Source organism: Lethenteron reissneri, chromosome 42 (genome assembly GCF_015708825.2).
Source record: "Lethenteron reissneri isolate LAM-NWPU_2019-01 chromosome 42, ASM1570882v1, whole genome shotgun sequence".
In the NCBI taxonomy this organism is placed as follows: Eukaryota; Metazoa; Chordata; class Hyperoartia; order Petromyzontiformes; family Petromyzontidae; genus Lethenteron; species Lethenteron reissneri.
In genome coordinates, this window is record NC_083820.1 from 1,956,288 (window position 1) to 1,979,323 (window position 23,036).

General features: G+C 46.7%; 1 protein-coding gene across 1 annotated transcript in view; it reads left to right on the plus strand.

The window, feature by feature from the left end:
• The window catches only part of LOC133352992 (R-spondin-2-like), a 31,214-nt gene extending 9,207 nt beyond the window's left edge, over positions 1 to 22,007 (plus strand). Inside the window, exons 3-5 of the mRNA XM_061569050.1 lie at positions 15,505 to 15,654; positions 18,555 to 18,761; positions 19,700 to 22,007. Of these exons, the coding sequence (XP_061425034.1) occupies positions 15,505 to 15,654; positions 18,555 to 18,761; positions 19,700 to 19,833 (491 nt within the window). The 3' untranslated portion in view covers positions 19,834 to 22,007. The remainder of the gene's footprint in view (positions 1 to 15,504; positions 15,655 to 18,554; positions 18,762 to 19,699) is intronic.
• Positions 22,008 to 23,036: the final 1,029 nt, after the last annotated feature.

The window sequence follows — 23,036 nt, forward strand, 5'->3', positions numbered from 1 at the left end:
CGGCCATGCTGGTGAAGTACGGTCGACGAACTCCCGTGGCCGACGCAGCATGGGGAGGCCTTGAAGCCAGCAGTGGATAGACGAAGGGGCCAGATTTATTTCTTTGTCTGCGTGTTTGGTTTATCCGCGTAAGGTTGCATGCTACAGGGGATTGAGTGCGACACAGGAGGGACACGTGGCAATTCTTGACAATTCAATTTTTAAAAGAAGCACAGTGATTGTCAAGTGTTTTCTTGTGTTTCACGTGCCACCCAGTGGCAAGGAGGGAGTCGAACCGAGTGTTGATTCTACATGTTCGTGGGGCGATTGAAAAGTCCACAGTCCGACTTGGGAGTGGTGGCTCAGAATGTGGCCGTTCAGTTTTTTTTTCCTTTCCGTATTGTCACATCTGTGTAAGTCTTAGTTTCATTGCAAATTAGGGTACAGCAGTGGTGGACAAGTGATAGGCAGAGGAATTGCACAGATGGAGAAAAAAAATGCGAGCGTGGCAGAGATGATGCGATGGCAATGTGACGCGGTACAGGAAGATTACGTGAGAATAAACACCACACAGGATGCAAGTAGATACCGACAAGGAAACAAAGTAGTATAGTTTGCATCGCGGCCGTCTGGAATGCTCTTCCTTCCGATATTAGGAAGTCAATGAAGATATGCACTTTTAACTCATCTAGATTGATAACTCATTTATTTAAAACTGCTTTTTGTGTTTAGTTTATTGCCCTTCCCCTGCACCCCCGATTAGCACGGTTGGCTATATACGGTGTGAAAGAAGTTCAACATACATATACTTACAGTGGTGAGACAGAAATGAGGAACGTCATGAAACAGGAGATATCACGTGGTGAGATGCAATAAATTCATGCTGATATATTTCTGGGCGGCTCAACAGGGACGCATGGAGAGCTGGCAACCCCTCCCTCCATTATTCTCGCCCACTTTTACATGGTCACGCCTATTCAGCCACTAGCCCCACCCACACAGTGGCTTCACTGCAACGTTGGCTCCACAATCCTGCCCATTGGCCCCACCCACTTCTCTGCCAACTCTGCCCACGGCCCAGGTAGCCCTGCCCTCGTATAACGATTTTGAGCTTCAAGCCAGAAAGAAAACGTTAAAACCCAACAACAAAAATCGATTTTTTTTTTCACAAATGCTTTGGAGGCGACACCGGGACAGCCTTTCTTTACCGAGCCACACTGGAACGTTTGGTGGACTTAACAAGGGTGCAAGTGGCAATGCTGCTATGGGACGTGCGAGGTGACGTGAGATTGACACTGGACAGAAACCCCTGGTGCCGCGCTTACCGAGTTTACATGGCCATATTTGGTTTCAATTAAAACGTGGAAATAATTAAATTGATTTTTAAAATGTCTCCAGCAGCCTTTGCCCACTTCGCAATCCGATTTGCTTTGCACCGCACCTGCCATTGCACAAACATAAACTGGACGATGGCGACGAGTCAAGCAGAACAGCAGCTAGCGGTAGGGGCTCACAGCGAAGGCCTGTGTCAAATCGTTCATCTCAGGATCTCTGATATCTTGGGTTCAAGCCGCAAGCATCTTACACAAGATATGAAAGAACAGTTCTCACGTGTTCCATATATGTTCGACGTTCCGTCTTGGGGATTGTCAGTTCAGAAATATTTGCATAAATACATGACGAAAAAATATACATGCTGCACCGGTGGCGAGATATCAACTACCTCGCCTGGTATGCAAGAGGTTGTGGGTTCAATCGCGATCCTGACGCCTGCTATATATTTGGAGTTTGCGTGTCTCTCTCCCCGTGGTCGCGTGGATTTTTCTCCGAGTCCTCCGGTTTTTCCCTCAACATTTAGAATCAACATCACACGTTTAGAGTATTTGGCCCGCTATAAATGTCCACACGATGATAAGCCACTTCGTTGAGCTATCATTTGTGATAACCAGGTCACGCTACTGAAAAAGGGCTTCATAGCTCAGTGGGCCTTACCTGGTTATATAAAATGTTTTTAGTTTTAATGGGAGTGGGGATTTCGGCGACTGGTTCGCTGTCGCTTCAACCGCCGCTGCCGCGCCGGGAGATGGAACGGCTGACCTCTGGTCGGGCTGCACCACATGTTGATAGGCAAAGTTGTCCAACGTTCCGTATAACCCCCCCTCCCCCAATTGACTTGGTGTGCTCTGAGACTGTTTTTGTTGTTTTCGCTGCCTCGACCAAGCTTGCATTTAGTGTTGGAAATTTGGACAGTCTCTAAGTTATTCTTTAATTACTTTTAACTATAGACTTGCTTACATTTTTCTCTATTTTGTACTCCTATCGTGTTTTTCAATTGTTTGTTGTAACTTGCCGACCCACCCCTACTGGACGTCTGATTCAGATTTTCCCAAACCCAAAATCACTTCCCTGAATTCAGTGCCTGAAGAAGTTCCCAGCAAAGCGGAGCAAAAAACGTTGGACAACGGTGCCGGACGACACGCGGTTGTTTGACATAAATCCCATTGGGGCAGCGGGACATCACAGCAGAGAAAGCCTATGCAGTATCAGCAGCAGCATGACGTGGGAGTTAAACGGAAATCTTTTTAAGAACATTTTATTGTCAACTTTATGTTGACTTTGTCATGAAATCACCGATGGAAACTATAAACTGGCATTTTATTTTTATCCGTTGATATAGCTTTCTTTATTTTCGGTGACTTTCAATTGCCTTTTTGAAAGATCCGTTTCAATCTCATATTTCTGTCAATAAATTACCCACGGGTCAACTTTTCACGTTTGAGATGCATTTAAAATCGATTTGTTTCAGGTAATATTTTCTCACATCTTAGGCGTCCCTTTTATATATCTTTCCTGTCTGAGATCACTTTCAATTCACTTTGCTGTAATTAAATCACCCAAAGACACTGCGTTCGATTTGCTTCGTAGTGAGTACCTATTGCCTTTGCCTTGTGATGTAATGGGTAATTCACTTTCCTGAGAAAGTCCACATCGAAATTAAAGTCACTTGAAAAGGACTTTCAATTGAATTTCAAGTAACCGTTCATATTTCTTGAAAAGGTGGACGAGAATGCACGACCTCCACTTGTGAGATTACATTGAGAATTCACTTTTCTTCCATGGAATCAGTGATTTCCAATTGACTCCGCTTTTTTTTCAGTGTTCTCTCTTCTCATTAACTTACTTGACAGTAAATTGCAATTAACAAAGCATCACGACCATCGTCGTCTGTGGCTACACAGTCATTCTTGTAGAAGGAGTTGCCAGAGATTCACAAACCCCCCCCCCCCCTATGTGTCCTCGGCCACCTGGTCCGTTTTCTCAATCGTCAATTGAAACATTTTAATTAAAACAAACAGTACATTTTTCGGTCACTCTTGTGGTGATAATCGTTGTGAAGGCCAGGCATTTTTTGGCTGCCTGGTCTTGTTCGGAGAGATTACTTATATCGCAAATGATGGGTACGGTTTTTGTTAATACAGCGCTAATTACAGGAAAAACTTTTATCTGCAATGCCACGGTAAAGGTCATGGTGGTCGTGGGTGAATGAAACGGAACACAGGAGGACCATCTTTTAAACAATCCACGGGCCCATGTTTTCTTCACCGTGGGAAACTGTGAACAGATGTATTAAAAACGTAGCTCTATAGAAACGTGGTCACAGTATGGATGCGGAGTGCCAGGAGTTTTACACAATATTGTCCTGCCAAGTGTGTTGTTTTTTTATGTATCACGCAGTCGGTGGCGATGTTGCCTCGTGCTTTTTTTTGGCACGAAATATTTGCAGCATTTGTGATGTTTGGGTAACACCTGTTACATAGTAACGGTTTCTTGAGCTACGGTTGGGAATCGACCCCCCCCCCCCCACCCGGAGGAAACCCCATGTAGAACAGGGGGAGAACATATACACTTCATAGAGAAAATGCCACCCGAATCGGGAATCCATCCTCGGCGCTTTTTGGTGCGAAGCACGAGTGGTCGCTGGTGTTTCGTGAGCATAGCCAAGTTCACCGCAGAACACACGCGGGTGATAAAAAAAAACACTCGTATACGCCGATCTTTCCATCTAAACCACACACACACATGCACACAATTTTCTTCATAAGAGACCTAAAGGGCAGTCAGCTTATCCTACCTGCAATTCCGTAACAATGCGGATGTTACGCGTAGCTTGCCCTGTATCCCCCCCCCCCACCAAGGCACCCATCGTTAAATGCGGAACGGCAAACGCGGTGTGCACCACAGCGCACCTCCCGTCGCGATGCAGACGCCAGCATACGGGAAGGCCGGCGTGCAATATTGCCGACGGAGCTGTTTCTTGCTACCCTTCGCAACTCCCGAGAGATGGGGCAGCATACATTAAACATGGGACACCGTGGGTGCGTGTGGTGGGATGGGGAGCAGTAGTGTAGCGGTTATCTCGCTGTACCACGAACCCAGCGACACAAGTTCGATTCCCGCTCACGGCTAACACCAGTGACGATGATGCTATCTGAACCTGTCTTGGGCCTCTCCTAGGTCGACTCAGCTTCATAAATGAGTGGCTGGTGCGGTGTGTGTAGTAAACATCGCCAGTGGGGAGACACAGACACGGCCGGGTTTGGTGTTGGCCACCCACCCCCTCGTGTGCCGTGACGGCCTTCACGGGTGCTGCTCGCTAACAGCACTTGCCCCAACAATATGTTAAGGCTACACAGGGGGCGAATCTTTGTCTTTAGTGGGTTGGCATCAGTCTGACCATGAACGATATCGGCTCCAATAATAATAGGGGTTTTCCCCTTTTTTTCTGGCAACAAAACTGAAAACTTTTTGCAAGGATTCATGTCTGCATTAACCACAATACTTGCAGTCAAAATGCAAACAAAAACACACTATCGTAATATATGCATTGTCCTTGAAACTGATTGGTCCACACCAAGGGACGGCTTTCTTTTGAGCCTCGACCCAATTGGTGCTCGACCAGAGGACGCCAAAAGGCGTACAGCTCAAAGACAATACCACTATCAAAGTATTGAGGGCTCGGGGTGAGCATCTACATCATTATACCTCCTTTGCCAGTACCAAAATATAATAAAAAGGGTTTTCCCCTTTTTTCTGGCAACAAAACTGAAATCTTTTTACAAGGATTCATGTCTGGATTAACCACAATACTTGCAGTCAAAATAGTAAGGCGTCTGTGCCACAGTGGGGGACACCAAATGGGGTTCGGACATCACGGTCGCTCCTGTGCCCAGGGGTACCAGTAGAGCTCCATTTCAGAGCTCCGAAACGCTGTTACGAGAATTAGAATGGCAACCACATCCATGTCACCTTATTTCGTCGTATTTTTGTTTAAAAAAACATACGACACATTAATATCGGATTATTATGGATAGGCGTACATTGTACTCTAGTGGTAGTGCCTCATGCCGATAATTCCGACTCCAAGCCAGACGATCTGCGTTCACGGGAAAGCACCGAGTGAGAAATAAAAGCCATGCGCTCCATACTTGGCTACTTGGGAGGCAGCAGACTTTGTTAATTAGTCTGTCCCCTATCACGGACATCCACCGCTTCCACTTCTCATGGTCTTGTGCCATCGCTCGGGAGCTCTTCCCACGCAAACCGAGCTGTGCAGATAAAGCACATTTGCTTATCTGCAGCAACCGCCCTCACGGCATCACGGATAAGGATTGTCGGTATGCTCCGTCCATGGATTCTCACGTTCATTGACACAATTCGCACACTCATTCATGCTCAGAGCCACGAACAGAGATGAATCTCTCACCCCAAGAAAAAAAAACTGCAACTATTTCTATTTTACCAGGTAAGGCCCACTGAGCTATGCGGCTCTTGTTCAAGAAGCAACCTGGCCACAAATTATAGCTCGACCAAGTGGCTTGTCGCGTGGAACTGTACAGCAGCCAAATACTCTGAACGCATTTTTTTTCTTAAATGTGGAGGGAAAAAAACGGAGGATTCAGAGAAAAATCCACACGACCACGGGGAGAACATGCAAACTGCCATCTTCTTGGTTCTTTCGGTAAAGTCACGTAGAAGGGAAGTAATAAAATAATAAAAGTAAAACATAATAATATAATAATATTATATTATTATATTATTTTATTATATTATATTATTTTATTATGTTTTACTTTTATTATTTTATTACTTCCCTTCTACGTGACTTTACCGAAAGAACCAAGAAGATGGATCCCTGCAGTCACGAAAGCTTTAAATCGAAATTTAACATGCAAACTGTAAATATACAGCAGCAGGGTCAAGATTGAACCCACAACCTCCTGCATACCAGGCGAGGTAGTTAACATCTCGCCACCGGTGCAGCATATGGGATCGAGCCCCCAAGACTTCATGTAGACCAGGCGAGGTCGTGAACATTGTGCCACCGTTGCGCCCGTAAGATGTTTGTGGAAAGAGGACCTCAATAATCTATGCGGCAGGGGACAATGGTGAAGAGCATTCTGAAAGAAAAAACATTCCCGTGGAAAATGCAGGGCTTTCCCAGCGAAGGGCAGACAATACCAAAAAGTGGACATCAGCAGCGGTTCATGCCATCTTCTGACTTTCTGCCCATGATTAGTAAACTCCCGTTCATATGCGGTACGAATACGCAGTGCGAGATCAAAACAAGATGGCGCAACCCTCAAAAGACATGGTGCAGTCCGGCCATTGTTTGCCCACAGTGTCCTTTATTGTGCCAGACACCTGTTTGTAATTAGCTGCGGGCTGTACCATGTTTTATAGGGGTGCTTCCACGAATTTGGACCAACACTTTGAATCCATCATAGAGTTGGCAAATGGTAAACGTTTACAGTGTGTGGTCTGGGAAAGCCAGTAGATATATTTAGTGATATAAAACTTGAAACCAAAATTTGAGGAATGCAATTATAATGTGCACCATAATTACATCTCAAGATTGTTATACTTGTGAAGTGAAAAAAGTGTCATTTTAAAAATATAAACATAAAACGTGATCCATATCTGCACTGTAGTGAGCACGTGTTTCTTTCAAATATGGGCTTGGTATGTTGGTAGAGTCATGGCCTCAAACTTCAAGACACTTGTGACCTTAGCAGTCGGAGTGAAAAAAAAATCTTTGGAAGCAATACAAGTACGTAAAACATTGTTACATTTACGTGACAATGGAATGTGATGCAAAAGGGGCTAGGTTCAGTTAAAATAAAGTAATATAGGAGGTTACAAGTTTGACCCTCAGGTAGCGGAATGTATGAGGATGGGCAGTAATTTCTCTACAGTAGAGCTGGGCTATTGATTACTTAAGTATCGGGGGCGCCACGGTGGCGAGATGTTAACTACCTTGCCTGGTATACAGGAGGACATGGGTTCGATGCTGCCCTGACGCATCTATATTTGGAGTTTGCATGTCTCTCTCCCTGTGATCGTGTGGATTTTTCTCTGGGTCCTCCAGTTTTTCCATCCACATTTTTAAACACGCGTTTAGAGTATTTGGCTACTCTACATTTCCACGTGATAAGCCAGGTCGCTTCTAAATAAGAGTTGTAAAGCTCAGTGGGCCTTACCTGGCAAAACAAAATAAAACCTCATGATGTGACTGATGTATGGGTTCCGTTACTCCGCTAAAATCGGATAACATGAAAATGGTCAGGAACGAATTTCTCAACTTCGATGCCACCTCGCCTGCGGTTCATTCGCGTGTCCGCGCTTGACAAATCGTCAAAGAGACGCAAAATGCGGTGTACGTGAACGACGCCGAACGAAACGAAACATTTATCCGGGGTTTCCGATTGTCATCACTCGGGAGACGAGTTTGTCCTGAGGTCAAAACTGCCAGGGCACGGAGGACTCGTTAGGCTGTGTCACCTGCAGGAGGTATCACAATACTACTGCTGCTATGACGTTTGTTCACCCGGGAAAGCCCCACAAAGTCAGCACGGTTGGCTATGTACGGTGCGAAAGAAGTTTCACATGCGATACATACATCATGGCTTGGCTTCGCGAACGAAGATCTAGGAAGGACATCCACGTCTTCTGCAGGCACGCTGGTGGCTGAAGAGGCCTATGCGGGACAGGCAGGTCCTGCCACAACAGCTGCAAGTGAAGGTCTCATCTGGGATGGGTGCTGAGGGATCACGGTTCTTCCTCCTTCTCCTTTTGTCCTCCATACGGGCCCTGCGGGTATCTTCGAAGAAGGAGTTGGCCTGGTGGACTGTGTGCCGCCAGGAGTTGCGATCAGCTGCTTGTGTTGCCCACTGACGGTGATCGATGCAGCAAGCAGTGAGGGACTTCTTCAGGGAGTCTTTGTATCGCTTTCGTGGTGCCCCTATGTCGCGATGGCCAGAGGACAGTTCCCCATACCGCACAATCTTAGGCAAGCGGTGGTTCTCCATCCTGGCGATGTGCCCTGCCCAACGAAGCTGTGTCTTGAGGACCATGGCCTCGATGCTGATGACCTTCGCTGACTTGAGGACTTCAGTGTTGGTGACGAAGTCACTCCAGTGAATATTGAAGATTGTGCGGAGGCAGCGCTGATGGAAACGCTCGAGGAGACTCAGGTGACGACGGTACGTGACCCATGACTCAGCGCCATACAGGAGAGTGGTCAGCACAACAGCTTTGTAGACGTTGACCTTTGTGGCTCTTTTAAGGTTTCTGTTGTTCCAGACACGTTTGTATAGTCTGCCAAATGCACTGTTTGCCTTGGCCAGCCTGTTGTCGACTTCGTTGTCGATCTTGGCATCAGACTAGATGACGCACCCCAAGTAGCTGAACTGAGATACATACATACGAGTTCAAGAATACTCTTCAGGAAGGTCCCACCAAGTCCTTGCAATAGGAGGCAATGATTTCTATGCGTAATACCAATTGAGTAAACTGCCGGCAAACGTTTAGGATTGGGATGTTGGCCTATGATCAGTTCCATTGTACGGTTTTATTCAGTTTTTTGGGGGGAGGGGGGGTGGGATGGGGGGGCACCAGAGAACCCAGAGAAAGCCACGAACAACAGGGGGGGGACATGCAAACTCCACAATGAGCAAAGACGCCCAGAGTCAGGAGGAATTGAACCCAGGTGTGTCTGGCTGAAGCGCAACTCTTACGACTAGCGCCACCATGCTCCCCCCGTAGGCATCGTGGTGGCTAGGAGATTATATCTCCCTCGCCTGGTATGCAGGAGGTCGTGGGTTCGATCCTCAACCCTGATAACGCCTGCTGTATATTTGGAGTTCCTTGTTCTCTCCTCGTGGTCGCCTGAATTTATCTCTGGGTCTTCCGGTTTTTCCCTCCACGTTTAGAAACGTGCGTTTAGATTACTTGGCTGCTGCAAAAATTCCACGTGATAAGCCACTCCGTTGAGCATTCATTTGTGGCCAGGTGACTTGTGAAAAATATTTGTATCGCCCAGCGGCCCTTACCTGGCAAAATAAAAATATAGTTTTGCCAAGTGTTCAAATATTAGTCTGCAATGTCAAACCAGAAGAATACCCTCTGCTTCTCGATGTAACATCAAATCCATGTGTGCGATGTGATTAAGACGTGGTGAAAATGCGGAGGCATCTGCTTCCAAGTAACATATATCAAATGGAGTTCCAATTGGAGCTGAAAAGGAATCTCTACACATGAAATACACTGTGAGAATGAGTTCACGCAGGAATACTTCTATTTTTGTTGTTCGCTTTGTTTTGTTCTACAAATTTTTGCAACGACCGTGCTGTCGGCATCACGTCATTGAGATGAATAATTTTTTCCGAACTTTTTCAGAGTAGTTTAATAGCCCTTGTTATAAAAGACAGCCCGTGGAAACGGAGGTCACAGAACTACTCTTACCCACACCAAAGGGCAGCAGTCACCTTGTGCTGCTACAGAGTAATGCTTGTCATACGCTAGTAACATCTGAACGTTTCATTCTTACAGCCAAAGTGCAAAACTAAATGTAATGCCAGTTTTGTTTCAGTATTGACTCGTGGCCAGGTTGAGACTATTAGCTCGCTACACTTGAGAGGCCAGTTGAAATCGCAGCTGGCGCCTGTATTCTACTTGATCGTTTTTACTTTTAAAAGTACGAGTGAGGTAGTGCGGCAAAATAATTTGGCCGACTTCATGCAAACACGGGTTTGGAACGCTTGCAAACAGCACGAAAGACGATGAATCAGCACGAGAAATATGAGGGCAGGATTTTCAAGCAGCTGGCGCTTGACAAGGGAGCAGAGGCACTGGCTCTGATGATGAAAAATAAAGCAAATGAATGAGGGCTCACAAAAAAGCGGAGTTAAAGTGGAGAAAAGGAACACACGCTTGGAATGGCGAGAGAGGATCCAGGTCGGTTCTCCGATACCTTTTTTGGGACTTGCCCCAGCGTCGTCCGGCAGAATGTCTGACGTTTCACTCCAGATGTTCGGAGCTTCAGAGACCGAATTGAGCTGCTCATTTCTCACTTTTTCTTGGTTGAGTGAAGGAAGGAGGGAGGGGAAGTGAGACGTGAGCTGCTCCACTCAGTGCCGATCTACAGCGCGCACACGCACAGCGGAGCGCTGTGCAGCGCAACACAACACCCGTGAACATCATCGGGAGAGCTGCTGAGAATATATACAACAGCTCTCCCGCGATATTTCTCACCTGATGACGATTGCTTGTGTTGCGATCGAAACGTAGTGATTTTTTTTTATTATTTGATCTATCTACGTGGCTTTACCGAAAGACCCAAAGAATATGAATTCCTGCAGTCACGAAAGCTTTAAGTCAAGATTTAATATGTATGAATAGTTTGAACTTATTTCGCATCGTAGGTAGCCAGCTGTGCTTATCGGACAACAAACTAAACACACAATAACATGTATAAGTTTAAAACCGGTTATGGGTGGTTGTGACAGAAATATATGCCTAAGAAGAAGTGTTTGGGGAGCTGGTTTCGCTGGATTATGAAACGGAGGAGAGGAAACTTTGTGGATTCTCTGAGTTTTCGCTACTCAAGGCTTGGCTTCCTTGCCAAAAAATGTCATTACATCATAGAGATGATTCCAATTAAAGAAAGAAAATAATTTCTGCAAGACTTATCTTCCATCTTATTAAATAAGCGTATCAACTTCAAATTTCATTTCCAGATTTACCAGTGTCTCTGATGCATATATTCATTACGTAATATCTTGGGCTTTTCCATGACATAAAAAGCACGTGTGGTTTTATGATTTATGCAGTTTTATTTCCCAGTTTGACAATGCTACCTCAACATTTACCGTCACGTCATTTCACGAGACATCTACACTCAAACTAGCATTCAAGTTAAAGTAAATGTGCGAGGTGAACTTGTATTTTAGCAGCTGCCAATCCATAATTTAATCTTTCTGCAGAAAATATTTCAATGTGAAAACGTTATGCACACAATTGCAGATAGTAGTTTTTTCTTCAAACATACAATGAGATCACGTTTTATTGACACCCAATACATCTATTCTGATTCCGCACTGTTTCAATAAAACGTGATCACATGGTTACGTTTGAATAAAAACGTACTTCCTGTAATTACAAGTAAATGTCCTTGCTGGTACTCAAGATGGATTACATATGCTCTTGGCAATGCACCATCCAAAATATGGAATTTTAGATGCAAGCGATTGGAACAAAAATGTTTCCTTCAGTAGTAGTTACAGAAAATTGCACTGCACGAGCATTCTGCTCTGATGCACATGCATGCATTTGGCTCTCAGAACAGTGACCCCCCCCCCCCCCTCTCTGGCTTACAATTCACCTGGGTCAGAGATGCAAAATATGCCCAGGAGATTTGCACCTATTTTTTTTTCTTTTGACAACCACGGGCCTGGAGATGTAATCGGAAGGCAGAATGGAGGTGGGGGGGGGATTGACCTGGCAAGGTGTGGGACGGGTACTGCAAGATCCAAACGTGTCCGTCCAGTGCTCACCCAGCTGAATTGGCTTTCAGTTGCCGAACGAATACATAAAACTGTCGCACTCATGAGACACAAAGTGCTTGCCACAAATCAACCACAATACCTTGCTGATCTCGCCAAAGACGTTCACCACATCAGGTGCTTTCAAATGCGCTTCTGTGGCCGTCTGGAACGCTCTTCCTTCAGATATTAGGAAGCTACTGCAGCTATGCACTTTAAATTTTAGATTTAAACTCATTTTTTTAAAACGGATTTTTGTGCTTAGTCCTTCCTCCGCACCTCCAATTATCACGGTTGGCTACGTTCGGTGCGGGAGAAGTTCAACGTACTTACAATTGATTATAGGCTCTGGCAAGTGACACTTCAGCACTAATTACAAGCAAGTGTCAGTTGAAGTCGAAAATGTAGTTCAGGAGCAAGCAAAATTAAAGCAAGCAACAGATTCAAATGTCTAGAAAGGCAAAACGATGTCATGAAAGGTGATGAGAGCGAGGCAAAAGGCGAACAAAGAATAAGTAATCTGATGCCACAAAAGACATGATGGGAAGGACAGATATGACAAGGGATGAAAATGGCAAAAGAATAAACACAACTCTGTCAAACAATAGGAGGAGAGGGATATCATTAAAAAAGAGTTAAATCACAATGCACAAAAGATTGAAGATGTCATCACCACGGTCACGTGGTGTAGGGCAACAGTTGCAGACGCACAACGGGTCCTGTTGTGATGGCCACGAAACAAATCGGCCACACATTCAGTTCTTTTGAGCTGCTGGTCTGGATAAGGCCGAGGGCTTTTTAACACGCCGTGGTGGCGAGATGTTAACTACCTTGCCTGATATGCAGGAGGTGGTGGATTTGATTCCGACCCTGGCGACGCCTGTATATTTGGAGTTTGCATGTTTCCCCCATGGTCGCATGGATTTTTCTCCGGCTCCTGAATCTTAAACTGAACTTTTTATTTTATTTTACCAGGTAAGGTTCACTGAGCCACATAGCTATTTTTTCAGAAGCGAACTTGGCGTGTTTAATATTGGTATTTATTTTGTGGTTTGTGCTAAATGTGGGGGGGGGGGGGTGTCTCCCTCCCCATTACTCGAGAATTTGAGACACACCGGGCAGCAAAGGGGAAAAATAAATGTGCGAATTAAAAGAATACAGAAGTGCTGGAGAAAAGGGTAGCGTTGGGCAAGGTGGCAGTGGCTGGATTATGGCAATGCAGAAAGAGAGAGAGAGAGAGCGTTTGGCATCGCAGCGGCCCAGATGCTGACAGTTCAGTGGAAAGGTGAGCGTCTTGGAAGTTCATAATAAACTGGGGTGAGAAACCATCGTGGACATCGAACACGAGGTGGAGGTTGAAGGATGGGGGGTGAGGGGGGGGGGCATGTATGCAAGACGGAGGATGGCAGGTTACACAGGCAACCTACTGAGTGAGAAAGAGCTCTCAGTGAGGCTAGGGACTATGGGGGAAGGCCGTGAGTCCGGAAGACGTTGCATGTCGGGCTGTTTTAACCGTCCAACATCTTTGGGATCCGGCAGAAGGAAGTAACGGCGAAGAGCGGTGGTGGCGATGGTTGGCCCGATGACCTCGTGACCGCATGTAGTCCCTCCGATGTAGATGTTTGCTCAGCATTTCAGATGCAAGAAAACGGCACGTAAAATTAAAAACAGGCCGCAATCTTTGACATGTGCTGCTACTTAGCATTCTTAAGAGTCTCTGGATTCTTGCGATTTTTTACGGAGGAGGCTATGACTCTTGACAGAAAACTAGAACCTCCTTCCAATTGTAAAAATAAAACAACAAAAACGGCACCGGATTTGTGTTCTGCCCCACGATTGGAAAGAATCCGATGAGCAATGAGCCCAAATTGTTCACACTCAACGGACTGAGCCAACATTGAATTCTGTGTTGAAATCCAAACGGTCAAATTTCAAATTTATTTTTAATTTAATTCAGATAATTTTAGTTCTGACGGCTAAACATGCAATGAGCAATCTCACTGCAGGCCGTTCAGGGTGTGCCGTTCGGTATAGGATCGGACACATACTTGAAAGCGACTCGACACAGCTTCTGGGACCTAACTAAACGACTAAACGATTTTTTATTTTACCAGGTAAGACCCACTGAGCTACCTAGGTTCTTTTCAGAAGCGACTTGGCCACACATTATAGCTCAACGAAGTGGCTGATCGTGTGGAAATGCATAGCAGCCAAATAATCTAAACGCACGTTGATTCCAGATGTGGAGGGAAAAACCGGAGGACCCGGAGAAAAATCCACGCAACCATGGGGAGAACACGCAAACTCTAAATATACAGGCGACCTCCTGTATACCAGGCGAGGTAGTTAACATCTCGACACCGTGTCCCCTGGACCTTATCCAAGGGTCGTTCCTTTGTGTGATGCAATAGTGCTCAGAGGTTTCTCTTCTTGGCACGATGCCGACAACAAAATGGGAAAAGATGGTTACTTTGTTTAAATACAGCCCTCTCCACACCGAGTCTCCAGTAAAATCAGAGAACAGATTTAAATCGTAATGATGTCATTTGCGTAACACATAAGAGGCCATAATTGCTCTTTTTGGGTCTGGCCACGAAATTATCCGACCAAATTTTTGACAGATTCTGAGACGCAGATTCTGTTGCTTGTCCAACCCAACCGTATATAAATATATAAATAAGTACACCACAGTGGGTCGACTGGCACCCCACCTCAGCATTAGCCCAGCGATTTGAGGACACTGCAGAGCTATGCTGCAGTTGAGATCCAGATTGGAGGCAGATCTAAAAAAAAAACGGAGAGGGTGAGGGGGATGAGGGAGTGCGGTGGAATTTAATTGATCATCTTGTTTATTTTAAAGTGCATTTTTTTAAAACACATTATAGTGAGCAAGTGTGGTGACCTGCCAACTTAAATCCAGCTGTCTCATGGAAAAGAGCTAGCAAACCACAACGTGCTCCTTGCATAGCCGCTAACCCACACCAGCCTTGCTACTGTCTGAAGCAAACCAAAAATAACATTATCTTGGGAGTCTCTATGAAAGTTGCTTGCGGTTTTGAGCATTCGAGAGCCTATTCCAAGTGCTTCGTTCACCGGAAACGTCTGTCCACGATGGTGGAAGTTCCACATTTTGGTGGCGGGGGGGGGGGGCAGTCTCTTCGCAGAATGACAGAGTTTTAGTCATCCCACGCAGAATGAGGAGTTTGTCCTCAATCAAGGTTTTTGGGTTTGCAGAAATTTCAGATTGCGAGTTTGAAAGCTCCAGCGACAGTGGCTCCTGACCGGGTCTTATTTGACAGTTGTGTTTCGTTTACATCATAGAGCGTTGGACATTTGGTGACGACATCGTGTTGAAGAAGAGCAAAAGTTTAGAATATGATGTCAATTTGACATCCAGACAAGAGATTTGGGAGATGTGGAGTAACTCACGGCGATATTTTCGCTGAATGAGCAACGGTGGTATCGCTGACTTGACGCTGAAGTTGTTAACCACATTTGCGCCGCTGGTGTGCACCTTAAATTCCACGTGACGTTCAACTTTCGGGTGCTTTAAAGCCTTTGCCGCAACACGCTGTGTAATTTTTTGTGCAATCGCTTTGTTTTTGCTTCTACTTCTTTAAAGAGAGCACCTGTTTATCTCCAACAGAATGCAAAGTGGACCACTGCAGCAGCTGCTTCGCCAGAAGTTTTTGTACAAAATGTACATCTGGATATTATTTGCACCTGGGAAAATGTTCAAGCACCTGCCCAGAAGGTTTCGCTGTGGACAGCCAAAGCATGGAATGCATAAATGTCGGTACGTCTCCATGCCACCAGCATTGGCAGCACCCCCCCCACCCCCCCTCGGTGACAGGCTGCGGGAATGTTTCGGGCAACGAGCATGACAAACTTTAGCGCCGCGGCCATCACGCTTAATGACTCGCACGCTTGTGACCTCAGAATGGAGCAACGCAGCACGATGTGTCGCCGTGTACAGGAGCATATTTATTAGTCTTTGGGATTAATCCCCTTCGTATCGCGGAGGCCAAATTTCGTGCGGATAACAAGGCCTTGCAGCGGTCGGTATTTGGCTCTCACCTTGCGCTGATGATTTACACCTGCCCTCGTCGTACTGCCCGTGCAGTCCTCCCCCCGGGCGCCATCCCTCATTTTAAAACCATGTCAGTCGAAACTGTGAAATGTACTCATTTGAAGTTGCTAGCAGCCGTAATTTGACGAGCAACTGTGGGCGATTTGCGTACAACGCGCTTTGGTGTCGCTTACAAGGGTTGAGCCCGCTGTGTTCGTTTAGGGCACGGTTGGCTACGTACGTCGTGAAAGAGGTTCAACATGCGTACATATAGAGTCAACTTTTTATTGCTTGCGATGAATTGGCAAAGCCGTGAGCTGTGATCGCATTGCGACAAGCCATTTTGAGCCTTCTCGACTCAAGTGAGTGAAACGTGGCACGGCAGAGCGATCTACGTGTGTGTACAGTATACATTTCACATCTGCACAGACCCACGAAACAATTTTCAGTGAGGCAAAAAATCAAATCCACTTTTGAAATGTAACCCTAATTTTAGGGTTCAATACAGTGTCAACTGAAAGGTCAAATCATCGTTTTCAACACATGTTCAAAACATTTGGATTGAGAGGTTTTTGGAATTGCCGAGTAGATTTTTTTTGGGACATTTTCTCAAAAGATCAAATACTAAATGTGAGCACAATCTTTACAGAAACAGGTTTTTTTGGAGCAACAGCCTCCCCAAACGATTGCGTGCTTAAATATTTGCCTCATCAACAGGATCAAACATGTTGATCCCAAAGGTCCTTCACTAAATCACAGCAGGCACACTCGGTATGAAGGGGCACATTTTTGGGTCACCAAATAATTGGGTCAAAGGTCAGTGCAACGATGTAACTTTCCCTCATGTATCGCAATATAGGCTTCTCGTCACTTTATAATTGTACTTCACATTATATTGTATTATTTCTGTATTTTGACGTATGTCGAAATTTTATGAAGATTACTTCAAAGTTCTTCAACTACAGTTCACTCAATATAAGACTGCCTTAAGTTATTACAATGTATATTTAAAATTAAATGATTAAAATGTAATCACAATAATGACGTCATATAATCGCCACACAATTAATTACGCCAGAAAATATTTCGCAAAGAACACATTTCATAGATGATGGCTATTTATCACGACTTCAATTGTAGAGCAACGAAAAAAATAATAAAATTAAATCGGCAACAACAACAACATTCGTGAGATGATGATAATTCGTGAAAGCGACGACGAGATTGTCGTTGATCTCGCACTGTACAACATGGCCGTGGCAGCGACAGCTGTCATCAGGAGGGTTCAAATTCTGGTCAAGGGGTCAACTCAGTTTTCTCTCAAGTACGTATGTTGAACTTCTTTCGCACCCTACATAACCAATCGCGCTAAAATCGGACGTACGGGGGGGGGGGGGGGTGAGGGGGTGAGAAGGACAACAAACTGAACACAACAAGCAGTTCTAAAGAAATTATTTCAAAGTGCATAGCTTCCCAGTGGCTTCCCAATGTCGGAAGGGAGAGCGTTCCAGACGGCCGCAGAAGCACATCTGAAAACGCCCGCTGCGGCGACCGTCTTTGTTCGATGGTGAGCCAGGCTCAGTTGTGAACACTGATTGCGTGCGGTCCCTCACGCAATGGAGGGATGGCCACCACTGGCTTAGGCGCTGCCACCAACACAGCAGGCGAGTGCTGCCACGAAGTTCAATCGAGCAGTCTATTAAACTATTTGAACTATTTTTTATATTTTACTAGATAAGATCCTCAGAGATATATGGATTTTTTTCAGAAGCGATCTGGCCACAAATTAAATCTTAACAAAGTGGATTATCACGTGGAAATGTATTGCAGTCAAATACTCCAAAAGCATGTTTCTAAATGTAGAGGGAAAAACCGGAGGACCCGGAGAAAAATCCACGCGACCAAGGGGAGAATACGCATACTCCAGAGATACAACAAACGTTAGGGTCGGGATCGAACCCACGACCTCCTGTATACCAGTTGAGGTAGTTAACATCGAACCAACGCGGCACCCACTCGTCATTTAGAGATGAACAATTAAAGTCAGAACAGATCCCATCATCAGTAGTTGAAGCACACCAAGCAACAGCGTAGGGCCTAACCTATCCGGGTTTGACCTGAACAGGTGGCAACAGGGCTTGACCCGGGCAGTCCAGGAAGTGGCATCTGTGTTTTGAGTGACAGGAACAATCCCGGCCGCCGTAATGTTCAGGTTTACGGCCGACTGCCCGGCTCTGATGGACCTCGGCCAATGGAGAAACGTGTCCCAGTTTGGCCTGAAGCTCTTTTCACAGATGTCCAGTAGGAGCAGGTCAGAACGTTACGACAACAAACAATCCAAAAACACAATAGGAGTGCAGAGTTTTGTAAAGGTAAGCAAATCACGAAAAAATATATACAAATAATACTAAACATGTACGCCATCGGAACTAACCCGAAATAAAAACTATACTGGTACCGAGGCTCCCACAAGGACATGCTGGAAGGCGTGTGGCACAGTTGGGCACCAGCCATCATTAGAGTGCGATCGTGTCGCTACAGTTCTCTGCGGTGAGCAACGACGTCTTTAAAAACGACGGCGCTACTACGCCTCAATGAAATTAACGCCGCACCCGTGTTGCCGACAGTCGAGTGTGAGGTGGGGCCCTGGAGTGAGTGGGGGCCCTGCACGAAGAACGGCAAGCCGTGCGGCGGCAAGCGGGGCACCCACCACCGCGAGCGGACCATCGCACGGGAGCCCTCCCTCCACGGCCGCCCGTGCCCGGCCGTGCGGGAGAGCAAGCGCTGCAGGCTCCAGCGCCGCCAGTGCGCAAAGAAGGAGGGGGCCGCCTCGGGTGAGTTCACCGCGCCAGGCACCGTACGGGAGCGCCACGTGTCCCCAGCGCAGCGGAGGATACATAAAGGGGGCTCCTCTGTCCGGTAACTCCCTGGGGGTCCAAGGGAGCTCGGCGTTCGTGAAAAACGTTTTGGGCCGGCCCTCGTATCGTCTGGTTTCACGAGGGTTATTAAAAAACAGAATTCACAACGGGCACTTCATTTGGATCGCCCATTGTACGGCGTGTGCATGAGAATGGCACGAGGCACAAAAAAAGTTTGATTGATTTGACCTGCCCAGGCCACTGCTGGTAAAATGACCTCCAACAGAGGGAGCCTCCAGAGAGGCCCTCCAAAGGGTACTTTCGCCTACGCCTCCACGTCGGCCAGACGATTTGGGAGGTGGAAGTTTCCACACTTTACCCCACCGAATGCAACCTGCCGATCAACTGTGGCGTGGTCATTTATAGAGGGTGCCGCGGTGGGGAGATGTTAACTGCCTCAACAAGTATACAGGAGGTCGTGGGTTCGATCCCCGTCCTGACTATGCCTATATATTTGGAGTTTATGTCTTTCTCCCCATGGTCACGTAGATTTTTCTCCGGGTCTGTCCAGTTTTTTCCTCCACAATATGAATCACCATGCTTTTAGAGTAATTGCTCTAATTAAGACCCAGAGCAGGTGGGTCTCTTCACAGTTCTGGCAAAATCCTGATGATGCTGGTTGATGTCACAGCACTCAAATAGAAAATGTTGTGGTATTACTCTCCCAACACACTGGTGGGCTGAAGTAGTAACGAATTGGCACGTTTTGTTTAAGAAACAAACCTTACTGGTTGGCCCTGTTGGGTGGTGGTGAGTTACGCCACATTTATACTTAAGCGATCTAACCCAAAAAAAACTGTATTACGAATGTATATCTAACTACGGACTACGTGTGCTGTTGTCCTGTGTTAAAGAAACGGCTTCAGAAAAACCCCAAGAAAGGAAAGAGGTAGGCCACAAAGGACGGGGGAAGAAAAAAAATGGACAGCGTAAAAAAAACAGGAAGGCGGTAACTGCAAGACCGCCTGCCACAAGCAAGGAGACCTAAGACGCCTCCTGGAGTCCAGCTGCAACAAAGCCAAGATTCCAAAACCGTTGCAGATCCACCAAGAAGTCAAGAGAGATCTGCGCCTTTGTATTTATAACTGACGTTGTAATCATCGCGAACGATGCACACCAGAAACTTTGACGGTAATTGAATCGAACTCCTACAAGGTTACCTTCAACATCAACCCTCGCCAACTTGTCGGCATTACATTCCGTAAAAAAAGTTAATGTTTGACAAAGATACGAAATCTATTACTCTTTTTGTTGTTGTTGCCAGCTTCGTCATCGCAAGCCACGACTGTCATGCAACAGCCAATAGTCTTGACAGGGTCCACTGATGTATGGGTCACATTTGCCACAATCGCTTGGGTGCGAATTCCTGAACAATGGCGAAATCACCGGCAACGTAAACAACAGAGTCGGCAGAGCGCGAGATGCCGACCACGCGAGACCGTGGCCAAGAAATGGACCGGCGCCGCATGTCGATCAGCGCACTTTTTTGTATCCTTCCGACGAGGACGGTGCGAGCTTTGTGAGTGGCGGCGCCGCGTGGACATCTGAGGGACGATCGCGAGCGCCGGCAAGAGGACAACGCGTGAAGCGATTCTACGGGCGGAGGGACGAGCAGAAAGAGGAGTGCCATCCCTGTTCATTTTGACGTTTCGCATTTTAATGTTAAAAAAAACCTAGTTTTTACTTTGCCACGGAAAAAAAACTGCCGTTATTTAAACAGCCTGAAGCATTAGTCACTGCTTCCTTCATAGTAATATAATAATAATTTACAGTCAGTTGTGTCAATCCACTGCTGGATAAAAGCCTCCCCGTGCCACGCATGTCATGGCGGCTGCTTGATCATGCTTCACCACGCTTGTCAGTGCCGGGGTTGGCGAAGGCTCTTTCACGGCCGTGTTACTGGCAGAACAACGTGGTGGGTTTCTGTTGGGCAGTGCTTGTACACCGGCCTCTTAATAGCTGTGCTCAAAAGTGCTCTCCATTGCATTCGTTTTAACAAAACACACTCCACCAACTGCCAAGTGCTGATGGACGTCACAATGGTGGACACACGTTGGGGCGTGTTGCAGCAGCTGACCACATCCTGGCAGTTTCCTCTTCTCCCCCCCCCCTCTCCTGGGATGGTATTGCAACGTGGCTGCGTAGGTGATCCGTTTGAGCGTTCCTCCAGAAAACTGGACGTGGCATCCTTGGGTGTCACCCGCGTCGGCTGCGCTGGTGTCCATATCGAGTCCAAAGGGTGCCGTGGTGGCGAGATGTTAACTACCTCGCCTGGTATGCGGGAGCTCGTGGGTTCGATCCTGACCCTGACGTATATTTGGAGTTTGCATGTCTCTCTCCTCGTGGTCGTGTGGATTTTTCTCCGGGTCCTCAACATTTAGAATCAACATCACGCGTTTCGAGTATTTGGCTGCTATAAATGTCCACACTGATGATAAGCCACTTCATTGAGCTATCATTTGTGATAGCCAGGTCTCTTCTGAAAAATAGTTATATAGCTCAGTGGGCCTTACCTTCAGCTTAGTTTTCAGTTTCAGACGACATGCAGCCAAGCCAGGCCAAGTTGACCCCTTTTCCCCACTGGCATATTCGAGCAGAGCCAGCACGTGACCCCCACGGCACAGGTGGTTACTTACCGGCTTGTTATCGAGCAGAGCCAGCAGAATCAAACCATGAAACTCGAAACCTTTGCAAGACTCCAAAGAATGGATCCGGGCCAAGCAGGATCAGGGGGCGGGGCTAATTACACATTCAAATCGCTGATGACGTCAACGCACGGCTCGGCTTCTGCGGTGCAAAACAAACCGGCGCCTCCCGAGCCGCGCCAGGCTGGCTGGGCCCCAGGGTGGCTCGGTTGTACAGTGGAGAACACGAGGTAGTTGTGTCCCCACGAACCCTGTGGCCCTCATCCAGCTCTCCCACTTCCTGTACTCCTCGCTCCCCACTACACCACTTCCCCACGGCTCGCGTTGTCAGGATATATATTTGTTTTAACTATTAATCATTGTTATTTTAACAGGTAAGGCGCCCTGAGTTATGTAGCTCTTTTTTAGAAGCGACCTGGCCACGTAGGATAGCTCAACAACGTGGCTTTATCGCGTGGAATTGTATGTTTCCAAACGTGGACGGAAAAACCGGAGGACCAAGAGAAAAATCCACGCTACCAACGGGGAGAACACGCAAACTCCAAATATACAGGCGTCAGGGTCCGATTTGAACCCACGACCTCCTGTATACTAGGCGAGGGAGATCTTGCCACTGCGGCGCGACACGTTTCTCTTCCACCCCCCAAATTAATTCTAGCTGTGCCATCGACGTCGTGTTAGGAGACATCTGGCACTCTTGCAGGGGGGCAGTGGATGACTCCATGTTGGACACACGCCCACTGAAGGAGATAGTATCACGGAACTGCTCTGAAATCTGAAGGGACCTCCACTGCACACTTGGGTGGACTTTGACCCACCCTGATACCGAGAAAAGTTTGCATTACGCGACGGTCAGACCAACATTTCATTTCGCGCAGACCCAAATTTAATTACGTGCATTTTTGCGCTGCCAATGGCGACTGGATTTCGACCATCAACTCACAAGTTGATTTTAATCGTGGGCAGCCGCCCAGACTTAAACCCAGGATCTCAACAGTGCCAGCTCAGCGCTCTGACCTCCACCCAGCCACCTGGTCAAGAAGCGATCTAACAAACAAATAAAAACACGTGTTAGACAAAATGTAACAGTTATATGTTCACCATCATCATCAGCAGCCATGGTATATCCATTGCTGGATGAAGTTCTCTGAGATAACCACCATATCTTAAGGTCCTGCAATGCAACAATCCATCTGGCTCAGGGGTCGGCGACCAAAATAACAAGAAGAGCCAATTTTTTCGAACGCGCTAAAAACTCCAATATTTCAAGAGCCGCACTGCGCGTGGTGAATACGGTGGTCCTTCATTAATAACATCATGAAGCAGTGCTCAAAGAGCCCCATGCGGCTCCGGAGCCGCACGTTGCTAACCCCTGATATAGCCGATTCCATCACTCCATCTCCATGGCGGACGTGCTATCCGGCATGTTCCCTCCTTTTCCTGCCACTTCGATCGTTAAAGTCCCTGACCACGAGCCGTCATCGAGTTCAAGCAACATGCCCTGCTCAATCCGACGTCCCTTCACGGTCCAAAGGAAGTCCCTAGC